A 13,612-nucleotide genomic window follows, 5' to 3' on the forward strand; every position below is an offset into this window, starting at 1 on the left:
TCCCACAGAGAAGCCCCAGATCTGCTCTATTACTACGTATAATAACAAACATGGCTGCCCCATACCTCCCACAGAGGAGCCCCAGATCTGCTCCATTACAACGTATAACAACAAACATGGCCACCCTGCACTTCCCACAGAGGAGCCCCAGATCTGCTCTATTACTACGTATAATAACAAACATGGCCGCCCTGTACCTCCCACAGAGGAGCCCCAGATCTGCACCATTACTACGTATAATAACAAATATGGCTGCCCCACACCTCCCACAGAGAAGCCCCAGATCTGCTCCATCACTATGTATAATAACAAACATGGCCGCCACATACCTCCCACAGAGGAGCCCCAGATCTGCTCCATTACTACGTATAACAACAAACATTGCCACCCTGCACCTCCCACAGAGGAGCTCCAGATCTGTTCTATTACTATGTATAATAACAAACATGGCTGCCCCACACCTCCCACAGAGGAGCCACAGATCTGCTCCATCACTATATATAACAAACATGGCCGCCCCACACCTCCCACAGAGGAGCCACAGATCTGCTCCATCACTATATATAACAAACATGGCCGCCCCACACCTCCCACAGAGGAGCCACAGATCTTCTCTATTACTATGTATAATAACAAACATGGCTGCCCCACACCTCCCACAGAGGAGCCACAGATCTGCTCCATCACTATATATAACAAACATGGCCGCCCCACACCTCCCACAGAGGAGCCCCAGATCTGCTCCATCACTATATATAACAAACATGGCTGCCCCACACCTCCCACAGAGGAGCCACAGATCTGCTCCATCACTATATATAACAAACATGGCCGCCCCACACCTCCCACAGAGGAGCCCCAGATCTGCTCCATCACTATATATAACAAACATGGCTGCCCCACACCTCCCACAGAGGAGCCACAGATCTGCTCCATCACTATATATAACAAACATGGCCGCCCCACACCTCCCACAGAGGAGCCCCAGATCTGCTCCATCACTATGTATAATAACAAACATCGCCGCCCTGCACCTCCCACAGAGGAGCCCCAGATCTGCTCTATTACTATGTATAATAACAAACATGGCCGCCCCACACCTCCCACAGAGGAGCCCCAGATCTGCTCCATTACTATGTATAATAACAAACATCGCCGCCCTGCACCTCCCACAGAGGAGCCCCAGATCTGCTCTATTACTATGTATAATAACAAACATGGCTGCCCCACACCTCCCCCAGAGGAGCCACAGATCTGCTCCATCACTATGTATAACAAACATGGCCACTACATACCTCCCCCAGAGGAGCCACAGATCTGCTCCATCACTATGTATAACAAACATGGCCGCCCCACACCTCCCACAGAGGAGCCCCAGATCTGCTCCATCACTATGTATAATAACAAACATGGCCACCACATACCTCCCACAGAGGAGCCACAGATCTGCTCTATTACTATGTATAATTACAAACATGGCCACCACACATCTCCTCCAGAGGAGCCACAGATCTGCTCCATCACTATGTATAATTACAAACATGGCCACCACACATCTCCCACAGAGGAGCCACATATCTGCTCTATTACTATGTATAATAACAAACATGGCTGCCCCACACCTCCCACAGAGGAGCCTCAGATCTGCTCCATCACTATGTATAATAACAAACATGGCTGCCCCACACCTCCCACACAGGAGCCACAGATCTGCTCCATCACTATGTATAATAACAAACATGGCTGCCCCACACCTCCCACAGAGGAGCCACAGATCTGCTCATCACGATATACATTAACAAACATGGCCGCCACACATCTATTTTTTGGGGGAAAATCGGACGTTTACAGGAACAACGATATTGAATATATATTATATATTTTATTGTTTTACACCCAACAAAAATGTGATCTTTTTTTGGGAGGGGACCTGCCATTGTTTTTGGAGACTTACACTTGGCAGTGAGCGGCCGTCAGGACCCATAGAGGCGAAATAATGACTCCTCCGCACAGGAACGCGCCCTCGTACAGAATCGCCACGTGCCACGGCCAACAGTTGGGGCACGATTCCTCCCCCCCTACAATACGATTCAGAAGCCACTGGGGGGACAGAGGCGCCTCTCCGCAGACCCCTAGAAACCAGCCGGAGACATTACATCAACTTATCAGTCCAAACAGGGGGCAACTAACACAAGACAATACAGAAGCGATGGGAGTCATTTCTCGCCTGTATTAATGCACTTTGGCTCCTGATTTGGTGCCGGAGGCGTCTGAACGGATTTCACATCTCTTTGTCTATCTGCAAAATGCAATCAAATTGAAAGGAAGTTTAAAAAAAAAAAGTGCTGAATTTTGAAAAAGTCTACACACCCATTTAATTACCATGCACAATTACCTGAATTTACAAAGCTGAACCTCGCCTTAAAACCAGCGTAATTGCCCTCGCCATCGCTTTTGAATCGAACGACCATAAGGTTACTTGGACTGAAGACTTCACGATCAACCAGAAATCCACATAAAGTGACTAGAAGGGAAAAAAAAACCTCAGGAAGACCATAACAGACCTGACGGCCGCAGTGGTGTGTGCTGAAAGGGGCCAGGAAGAGAAACAGGAGACTGAAGGACATAACTTCTATATACAGGGAGCTCCCCCTAGTGGTGGCTGCAGACAGGATCTTATGTATCTCTGTATACAGGGAGCTCCCCCTAGTGGTGGCTGCAGACAGGACCTTATCATATATCTCTGTATACAGGGAGCTCCCCCTAGTGGTGGCTGCAGACAGGACCTTATCATGTATGTCTGTATATAGGGAGCTCCCCCTAGTGGTGGCTGCAGACAGGATCTTATCATGTATCTCTGTATACAGGGAGCTCCCCCTAGTGGTGACTGCAGACAGGATCTTATCATGTATCTCTGTATACAGGGAGCTCCCCCTAGTGGTGACTGCAGACAGGATCTTATCATGTATCTCTGTATACAGGGAGCTCCCCCTAGTGGTGGCTGCAGACAGGACCTTATCATGTATGTCTGTATATAGGGAGCTCCCCCTAGTGGTGACTGCAGACAGGATCTTATCATGTATCTCTGTATACAGGGAGCTCCCCCTAGTGGTGACTGCAGACAGGATCTTATCATGTATCTCTGTATACAGGGAGCTCCCCCTAGTGGTGACTGCAGACAGGATCTTATCATGTATCTCTGTATACAGGGAGCTCCCCCTAGTGGTGGCTGCAGACAGGACCTTATCATGTATGTCTGTATATAGGGAGCTCCCCCTAGTGGTGGCTGCAGACAGGATCTTATCATGTATCTCTGTATACAGGGAGCTCCCTCTAGTGGTGGCTGCAGACAGCATCTGATCATGTATCTCTGTATACAGGGAGCTCCCCCTAGTGGTGGCTGCAGACAGGATCTGATCATGTATCTCTGTATACAGGGAGCTCCCCCTAGTGGTGACTGCAGACAGGATCTTATCATGTATCTCTGTATACAGGGAGCTCCCCCTAGTGGTGGCTGCAGACAGGATCTTATCATGTATCTCTGTATACAGGGAGCTCCCCCTAGTGGTGGCTGCAGACAGGATCTTATGTATATCTGTATACAGGGAGCTCCCCCTAGTGGTGACTGCAGACAGGATCTTATCATGTATCTCTGTATACAGGGAGCTCCCTCTAGTGGTGGCTGCAGACAGGATCTTATGTATCTCTGTATACAGGGAGCTCCCCCTAGTGGTGACTGCAGACAGGATCTTATCATGTATCTCTGTATACAGGGAGCTCCCTCTAGTGGTGGCTGCAGACAGGATCTTATCATGTATCTCTGTATACAGGGAGCTCCCCCTAGTGGTGGCTGCAGACAGGATCTTATGTATCTGGTAATACCGATTAGGCGAGATTCCTTTCTGTCGCTGTAAACTGAAACAAGATCATATTCACATTTTTTCTGATACTCCAGAGAAAAGTCCTCAAATACAATCTGCAAAAGACAAAAACAACACAAGTTATTACAAAAAAAAAAAAAAAAAAAAAGAGAAGAGTATAGTCTGGGTATTAGCTGCAATACCAGACACAGCCAAATAGGGATAAGTGGCACTGTGTCTTGAAAATAAGCTCATTGACCATACTTCTTCCTATTGAATCCAGAATATTGGACCCAAAAGGTGTTGTATAGATTAATATTAAATATGATAGAGGTTATATACAATCAGATTGGACCCAGAAGCCATTTACCTGTATGACGTTCCCTTCTGGTGCTTCTATGACCCAGCGACAGGCAGTGTTACTGGGGTACAATCCGGGATAATTAAGAGTGAAGATTTTGCCTTCCTCTCGCAGCTCCGCAGCGCTGCCGCACCCAGAGCCTGGAAACGAGACGGCAGAACTCAGGACCCCGCACCGCAGACCCCGCTGACCCGCCGTCCAATCAGATCACAGACGCCAGCACCCACCTTCTTTCGATGTCGCAGATAATGTAGAGAACTCAAATTCAAACCCACGCCCATTGACGGAGCCGTCCGAGTTGAACGACACCGTGACATTACCGGAGCGGATTATCAGCGGGGACGGCAGAACGGAGCCACACAACTTCCCTGAAGGACAGAGGATGTTTCACCCCATCATTTCCAAATATGTCAGAAAAATATATATTTTAGTTGTATAATTTATTCTTTATGGAAATTACTTAGTCACTCCCTGCATAGGAGTGCACACAGCTCCCATCACTACCTGCATCCACCACTAGAGGGAGCTCCCTGCATAGGAGTGTACACAGCTCCCATCACTACCTGCATCCACCACTAGAGGGAGCTTCCTTGCATAGCAGTGTACACAGCTCCCATCACTACCTGCATCCACCACTAGAGGGAGCTTCCTTGCATAGCAGTATACACAGCTCCCATCACTACCTGCATCCACCACAAGAGGGAGCTCCCTGCATAGGAGTATACACAGCTCCCATCACTACCTGCATCCACCACTAGAGGGTGATCCCTGCATAGGAGTGTACACAGCTCCCATCACTACCTGTATCCACCACTACAGGGAGCTTTCTGCATAGGAGTGTACACAGCTCCCACCACTACCTGCATCCACCACTAGAGGGAGCCCCTTGCATAGCAGTGTACACAGCTCCCATCACTACCTGCATCCACCAACCACAAGAGGGAGCTCCCTGCATAGGAGTGTACACAGCTCCCATCACTACCTGCATCCACCACTAGAGGGAGCTCCCTGCATAGGAGTGTACACAGCTCCCATCACTACCTGCATCCACCACTAGACGGAGCTCCCTGTATAGGAGTGTACACAGCTCCCATCACTACCTGCATCCACCACTAGAGGGAGCTCCCTGCATAGGAGTGTACACAGCTCCCATCACTACCTGCATCCAGCACAAGAGGGAGCTCCCTGTATAGGAGTGTACACAGCTCCCATCACTACCTGCATCCAGCACAAGAGGGAGCTCCCTGTATAGGAGTGTACACAGCTCCCATCACTACCTGCATCCACCACAAGAGGGAGCTCCCTGTATAGGAGTGTACACAGCTCCCATCACTACCTGCATCCAGCACAAGAGGGAGCTCCCTGTAAAGGAGTGTACACATCTCCCATCACTACCTGAATCCACCACAAGAGGGAGCTCCCTACATAGGAGTGTACACAGCTCCCATCACTACCTGCATCCACCACAAGAGGGAGCTCCCTGCATAGGAGTATACACAGCTCCCATCACTACCTGCATCCAGCACTAGAGGAAGCTCCCTGCATAGGAGTGTACACAGCTCCCATCACTACCTGCATCCACCACTAGAGGGAGCTCCCTGTATAGGAGTGTACACAGCTCCCATCACTACCTGCATCCACCACAAGAGGGAGCTCCCTGTATAGGAGTGTACACAGCTCCCATCACTACCTGCATCCACCACTAGAGGGAGCTCCCTGTATAGGAGTGTACACAGCTCATATCACTACCTGCATCCACCACAAGAGGGAGCTCCCTGCATAGCAGTGTACACAGCTCCCATCACTACCTGCATCCAGCACAAGAGGGAGCTCCCTGTATAGGAGTGTACACAGCTCCCATCACTACCTGCATCCACCACTAGAGGGAGCTCCCTGCATAGGAGTGTACACAGCTCCCATCACTACCTGCATCCAGCACAAGAGGGAGCTCCCTGTATAGGAGTGTACACAGCTCCCATCACTACCTGCATCCAGCACAAGAGGGAGCTCCCTGTATAGGAGTGTACACAGCTCCCATCACTACCTGCATCCACCACTAGAGGGAGCTCCCTGCATAGGAGTGTACACAGCTCCCATCACTACCTGCATCCAGCACAAGAGGGAGCTCCCTGTATAGGAGTGTACACAGCTCCCATCACTACCTGCATCCAGCACAACAGGGAGCTCCCTGTATAGGAGTGTACACAGCTCCCATCACTACCTGCATCCAGCACAAGAGGGAGCTCCCTGTATAGGAGTGTACACAGCTCCCATCACTACCTGCATCCACCACTAGAGGGAGCTCCCTGCATAGGAGTGTACACAGCTCCCATCACTACCTAAATCCACCACAAGAGGGAGCTCCCTGTATAGGAGTGTACACAGCTCCCACCACTAGAGGGAGCTCCATGCATAGCAGTGTACACAGCTCCCATCACTACCTGCATCCACCACTAGAGGGAGCTCCCTGCATAGCAGTGTACACAGCTCCCATCACTACCTGCATCCACCACTAGAGGGAGCTCCCTGCATAGCAGTGTACACAGCTCCCATCACTACTTGCATCCACCACAAGAGGGAGCTCCCTGCATAGGAGTGTACACAGCTCCCATCACTACCTGCATCCACCACAAGAGGGAGCTCCCTGCATAGAAGTGTACACAGCTCCGATCACTACCTGCATCCACCACAAGAGGGAGCTTCCTGTATAGGAGTGTACACAGCTCCCATCACTACCTGCATCCACCACTAGAGGAAGCTCCCTGCATAGCAGTGTACACAGCTCCCATCACTACCTGCATCCACCACTAGAGGGAGCTTCCTTGCATAGCAGTATACACAGCTCCCATCACTACCTGCATCCACCACTAGAGGGAGCTCCCTGCATAGGAGTGTACACAGCTCCCATCACTACCTGCATCCACCACTAGAGGGAGCCCCCTGCATAGCAGTGTACACAGCTCCCATCACTACCTGCATCCACCACAAGAGGGAGCTCCCTGCATAGGAGTGTACACAGCTCCCATCACTACCTGCATCCACCACAAGAGGGAGCTCCCTGCATAGGAGTGTACACAGCTCCCATCACTACCTGCATCCACCTCTAGAGGGAGCTCCCTGCATAGGAGTGTACACAGCTCCCATAGTGACTCCTGTCTTCAGCGAGCTCCCCCTAGTGGTGACTACAAGCAGCCACATATTGATCATGTAACTATATGACATGTGCAGGGGATTTGGAGCTTTGTGTCAGAAAATGGATTGAAATATAACCCAGAGAATTCATTTGTAAGCGAGATTTCTATTATGAAGGGCAGCAAAATAACTAATGTATAAATCTACTCACGGACTTCCTTCTGGTTCACAGTGAAGGTCAGAGAGTCGTGAGCGCAGGTCACATGATCCTCCAGGTCCAGTTTAATAAATCGGATTTTGATGATCACATTCACAGATGAAATTATTGTCCATCGACATAGGCTGCGAAATTGACAGATTTAAAGGGGCAGGTACACAGCATTAATATTTAGAAGTTATACATGTTCTGGAAAACATAGGTGGAGCACAAGTCTAAGCCGGAAAATATCATCTATGACATGAGCACCATGTTGACTGTTTCCCTGTAATATATAATTCTACCACTAGGGGTGGAGGGTTTGTAGGATGAAACAATAAAGCAAATGTTACCTGTTGCTGGAATAATTGCTTTTAGCATCTATGGGGTATTTTACGTAACCATTTTTGGCAACAATAATCAGAGGTCTCAAGCTGCAGAAGCCTGGAAAATGCAGAAATAAAAAGATTTTATCTAAGAAGAGATGGCAAACAAATGATGGATCAAATAAGATGCAGAAATGATTAGAACCACAGGTAGTGACTATTCTTCTACATACATAGAGTGACAGGATAACATTCTGTATTCCTGAGGCCACCACAAGGGGGAGATCCCTGTATACAGAGATACATAAGATCCTCTCTGCAGCCACCACTAGGGGGAGCTCCCTGTATACAGAGATACATAAGATCCTGTCTGCAGCCACCACTAGGGGGAGCTCCCTGTATACAGAGATATATGATAAGATCCTGTCTGCAGCCATCACTAGGGGGAGCTCCCTGTATACAGAGATACATGATAAGATCCTGTCTGCAGCCTCCACTAGGAGGAGCTCCATGTATACAGAGATACATGATAAGATTCTGTCTGCAGCCACCACTAGGGGGAGCTCCCTGTATACAGAGATATAGGATAAGATCCTGTCTGCAGCCACCACTAGGGGGAGCTCCCTGTATACAGAGATACATGATAAGATCCTGTCTGCAGCCTCCACTAGGGGGAGCTCCCTGTATACAGAGATACATGATAAGATCCTGTCTGCAGCCACAAGTAGGTGGACCTCCCTGTATACAGAGATACATGATAAGATCCTGTCTGCAGTCACCACTAGGAGGAGCTCCCTGTATACAGAGAAACATGATAAGATCCTGTCTGCAACCACCACTAGAGGGAGCTCCCTGTATACAGAGAAACATGATAAGATCCTGTCTGCAGCCTCCACTAGGGGGAGCTCCGTGTATACAGAGGTACATGATAAGATACTGTCTGCAGTCACCACTAGGGGGAGCTCCCTGTATACAGAGAAACATGATAAGATCCTGTCTGCAACCACCACTAGAGGGAGCTCCCTGTATACAGATATACATGATAAGATCCTGTCTGCAGTCACCACTAGGGGGAGCTCCCTGTATACAGAGATACATGATAAGATCCTGTCTACAGCTACCACTAGGGGGAGCTCCCTGTATACAGAGATAAATGATAATATCCTGTCTGCAGCTACCACTAGGGGGAGCTCCCTGTATACAGAGATACATGATAAGATCCTGTCTCCAGCCACCACTAGGGGGAGCTCCCTGTATACAGAGATACATGATAAGATCCTGTCTGCAGCTACCACTAGGGGGAGCTCCCTGTATACAGAGATACATGATAAGATCCTGTGTGCAACCACCACTAGAGGGAGCTCCCTGTATACAGAGATACATGATAAGATCCTGTCTACAGCTACCACTAGGGGAGCTCCCTGTATACAGAGATACATGATAAGATCCTGTCTACAGCTACCACTAGGGGGAGCTCCCTGTATACAGAGATACATGATAAGATCCTGTCTACAGCTACCACTAGGGGAGCTCCCTGTATACAGAGATACATGATAAGATCCTGTCTACAGCTACCACTAGGGGGAGCTCCCTGTATACAGAGATACAGGATAAGTTCCTGTCTACAGCTACCACTAGAGGGAGCTACCTGTATACAGAGATACAGGATAAGTTCCTGTCTACAGCTACCACTAGGGGGAGCTCCCTGTATACAGAGATACATGATAAGATCCTGTCTACAGCTACCACTAGGGGGAGCTCCCTGTATACAGAGATACAGGATAAGTTCCTGTCTACAGCTACCACTAGAGGGAGCTACCTGTATACAGAGATACAGGATAAGTTCCTGTCTACAGCTACCACTAGGGGGAGCTATTTGGACGTATAGCATCATGTCAGATAGGAGGTTGTCTCATCTCTGCTCTTCTTTCCAATACACATTCAGTCCTGCGTAGTCCTGGTTTATTTTAGGTTGACTTACTGTCAGAGGAAGAATTTCTGATGAAGTCCATTAGGGCGGACACTCTGGAGTAAACGGCAGGAGACCCAAGTGCAGCTCCGTTAGTCACGAACACTCCCCAAGCTCTTCCACAACCAGCGCCCCAGGACGTACTGCCGACCAAGATCCATGTACCGGACCGACGCCTGCAGACTAGGGGGCCACCAGAGTCTCCCTGAGATAAATCACACAACCAAAATGAAAAAGGACAAGCGAATTTCCAAGAGTGACTGTTCTTAAAGATGATGATGATGGGAGTACCGGTGTTTAATCTCAAGGACTCCCCTTTTATTACTTGGTTTACACCATGTGACTTCCTGTTATTGTCCCCTTACTTCCTGTTTATGTGTGCGAGTGACTAAACAAGTCTGTGCAGCATAGAGAGGCAGTATACTATACAGCAGCAGTATATTGTATAACACCTGAAGTGGAGGAAGAGAAATGAGGTTCTCCATCCTAGACCCCACACCCACGCAGTGCCACCTTGAAAATGTTCCACCTCTCAAGCCCACCTGACAAGCGTCTCTGCCCCCGTCTGGGAAGCCGGCGCACAGCATTGATTTGTGGAAAGTCGGGAGCCCCAGGGAGTCGAGCGCGGATCTGCAGGTTTCATCGTCCAGTATGGGCAGGTTCACCTCCTGCAGGATGGTGGCGAGCTCCCCACCTGAAATAATAAGGTCATGTCTAGCGAGGTCCTTAAAGGGGATGTCAAGTCAGTTGAATGGAGCCAAGCTCCAGTAGTGGACACTTCTATGGACAGGTGTGGCTCAGTTTTGTAACGACAGCAGTCATGTTTGTCTGATCATGGGCAGCCCCTTTAAGCCACCGTCAACCTCTCTGGCAGCCATATTGGTTGTTGCCCAACTGGATTTTATGTACGTAGACCAGTGAACTTACTCTCGTTAACTCTTCCCCAGCCGCTGGCCACGCACAAGGTCCCGGGCTCCGTCTTCTCCCCCATTTGTGGTAAACACACTCGCTGGACCCGAGACCCTGAGACAAGGAGCAGAAGGAACTTACAGGTAAAGTGCGCTTTTAGGCCTCAGATGACAACCATTTCCTACGCTTCGACTGACGTAACCACGGGCTGTGTAAAGGAGCAGCACCCTGGATGTCCACAATAAGAGCCTCCGTGACACTCACCCAGGATGACCGGCCACCGCAGATACACCAGTGCGATGTCATAACTCCTACTCCCATCGTGCTTGTACTTGGGATGTATCTTCACGTCAGACACTGGGATATCTTGCTGCTCGGGGTCCCGGCTGCTCTGGTCGTATTCTCCAGCCACCACCAACAAGTGTTGGATTTTGGTTCTGGAAGAAAGAAATGATGGGAGTTGGATGTGCACGTGATCTACAGGGCGACGGCACAGCCTGACTAGGTTATCATTCTGTAATGGCGGCCTATGGGCATTGCTAAGGATGAGGATGTCTGCGTATATAAGCCAAAGTGCTGATGTAGGCCACCAAAAGAGACTGGGGTCCATGACAACGAAAGCTGCCTATAGGAACTAAGGTCCAGGAGGATGGCGGCCGCTGACTGCACCCCTACGGGGCCCAGAGGATGTCGACTGAATTCTTACAGGGCCCAGAGCATGTCGACGGCCCCCTTCGGGGCCCAGAGGACGTCGGCGGCCCCCTTCAGGGCCCCAGAGCACGTCAACGGCCCCCTTCGGCGCCCCAGAGGACGTCGACTGTCCCCTTCGGCGCCCCAGAAGGCGTCGACTGTCCCCTTCGGCGCCCCAGAGCACTTCGACAGTCCCCTTCAGTGCCCCAGAGGACGTCGACGTTCCCTTTCGGCACCCCAGAGGACGTCGAAGTTCCCTTTCGGCACCCCAGAGGACGTCGACGGTCCCTTTTGGTGCCCAGTGGACGTCGGCGGTCCTTTTCAAGCTCTGTTAAGAAAACCTGTGATCTCAGGGTTCTGCTGATTCTTACTTATCCGCAGGATACACACAGTGAGCAGCGGTCACCACCAGGTTTCTCTCCACAATAGCTCCCCCGCATAGGTGTCTTTCATAAAACTTTATTGACACCTGGATGAGAAAATAAACACAGCATCTGATTTTTCACAATTTTTTTTGTGGTTTTAACATTTTTAGTGTATTTATATAAAATGGATCATTGTGCCACAGCTTTAGCTGTGACTGGAGTATATTGCGCCGTTACCCACATAATAGGAGAACACCCTTGTGTTACACTTACGGTCCAAGGCTGTCCTCCGATCGGTGTGTCCGCTCCCCCAACGATACGCGAGCTTACTTGTATCAGGTTCGCCGTTTTCCTCATGGGCCGGACGCCACATTTCATCCCTGAGAAGAGAAATCAGTATTGCGGTATATAGTACATGCAGGGATGTGTCATTATGACGCACTGCTCAAAGTCACCCGACCGCTGCAGCCAATCACAGTCTGCAGTGGTCTGGTGGGTAGCGGAATGGTGACACCGCTGCGTCCTGTCTCTGCACAGACAGCGGCGCGGCCGGCGCTGGATCCAGATGTGTGCCGATAGGTGAATATGGCTGAATATATTTATCCCATCACCTGGGGAAAGTTTTATTTTAGGTTACAAGGTTAATGGAGGGAGTAAAAGTGGCGAAATCTCTACTCCTAGGCTCGGCTTTAGCGCCAACTCATAACCTTCTTCCACCGGGTGTCCCACGAGGACCCAAGTCTAAAAAGTGGAGCAGAATTTACCCTTCTCCGTAGATCGGCACCGGCCCGCTGCCTCTCATTCACCTGGTATACATTGCAAAACTAGAAGCCATCTGACCTGCGGTTCTTGGCGATCCGGACCATTTCTTTGCTACAACTGTTGAAGACGGGGATACATCTGTGATACCTGCACATAACACAGCGATACATGATACATACCATACAGACAGACCCCATCGCCACCTATGGAGTGGGCCCACAAGGTGAAGGGCGGCCACTAGGAGTAAGGACAGATAAATAGAAGAAGGAACATGATATCAGGGACTCACCCAAGGACAGATGTAGGACCAGTAACAAGACACACACAGCCATTCACTTCACAGCCAGAAATCCTCCAGGAATCAGCTGCTCAGTCCATGGAGATTGCAGACAGGTAGAGACGTCCAAAACGAGGACCGGAACCCAGGGACTAACAAGATCCAGTCCAGAAAATCCAGTCTATAACTAAACCTCCCAGACCAGAAAGAGGGACAAATTATGTGGTACACTATTTTTGACCACGCTGCTAGGCCCACCCCAAGCCACATCCATCTGTCATTTCTTTCTACCCTGGCAGGAGATGTCAGACAGTTGGTGGCAGTGAGGGACATTCACCAGATGTCCAAAACCTCAGGGTGTAGACCCAAATCCAGGACTGTCTGCTATATTCAGGACGGTTGGGACTAGAGATGAGCAGATCAATTCATGGGACTCCAGTTCAGGACCATGGTCCTCGGCAACTGGACGAGAGGCCGCAAATCCCTTACTTTCCGGCTTCTCCAGCAACTGGACAGGAGTCCGCGAATCCCTTACCTTTTGGCTTTCCCGGCAACTGGACAGGAATCTGTGAATCCCTTACCTTTTGGCTTTCCCGACAACTGGACAGGAGACCGCGAATCTCTCACCCTCCAGTGTCCCTGGCAACTGGATAGGAGGCCGCAAATCTCTCACTTTCCGGTGTCCTTGGTGGCTGGACCAGAGGCTGTCAAACCCTTAACGTTCAGCTTTCCTGGCAGCTGTACGGGAGGCCATGAATCTGTGAC

The 13,612-nt window shown here is 49.9% G+C and overlaps 1 protein-coding gene across 1 annotated transcript in view; it reads right to left on the reverse strand.

Annotated features, from left to right (window-relative positions):
• The window catches only part of OVCH1 (ovochymase 1), a 273,997-nt gene extending 261,095 nt beyond the window's left edge, over positions 1–12,902 (reverse strand). Inside the window, exons 1-16 of the mRNA XM_075343161.1 lie at positions 12,860–12,902; positions 12,649–12,717; positions 12,082–12,188; positions 11,815–11,912; positions 11,018–11,190; positions 10,772–10,867; positions 10,387–10,538; positions 9,857–10,049; positions 7,903–7,993; positions 7,565–7,695; positions 4,449–4,589; positions 4,231–4,361; positions 3,883–3,976; positions 2,393–2,524; positions 2,228–2,314; positions 1,955–2,132 (exon numbers count right to left, since the gene is read on the reverse strand). Coding sequence (XP_075199276.1) covers positions 1,955–2,132; positions 2,228–2,314; positions 2,393–2,524; positions 3,883–3,976; positions 4,231–4,361; positions 4,449–4,589; positions 7,565–7,695; positions 7,903–7,993; positions 9,857–10,049; positions 10,387–10,538; positions 10,772–10,867; positions 11,018–11,190; positions 11,815–11,912; positions 12,082–12,188; positions 12,649–12,717; positions 12,860–12,902 — 1,916 coding nt within the window. The remainder of the gene's footprint in view (positions 1–1,954; positions 2,133–2,227; positions 2,315–2,392; positions 2,525–3,882; positions 3,977–4,230; positions 4,362–4,448; positions 4,590–7,564; positions 7,696–7,902; positions 7,994–9,856; positions 10,050–10,386; positions 10,539–10,771; positions 10,868–11,017; positions 11,191–11,814; positions 11,913–12,081; positions 12,189–12,648; positions 12,718–12,859) is intronic.
• Positions 12,903–13,612: the final 710 nt, after the last annotated feature.

Source organism: Anomaloglossus baeobatrachus, chromosome 4 (genome assembly GCF_048569485.1).
Source record: "Anomaloglossus baeobatrachus isolate aAnoBae1 chromosome 4, aAnoBae1.hap1, whole genome shotgun sequence".
Lineage (NCBI taxonomy): Eukaryota > Metazoa > Chordata > Amphibia > Anura > Aromobatidae > Anomaloglossus > Anomaloglossus baeobatrachus.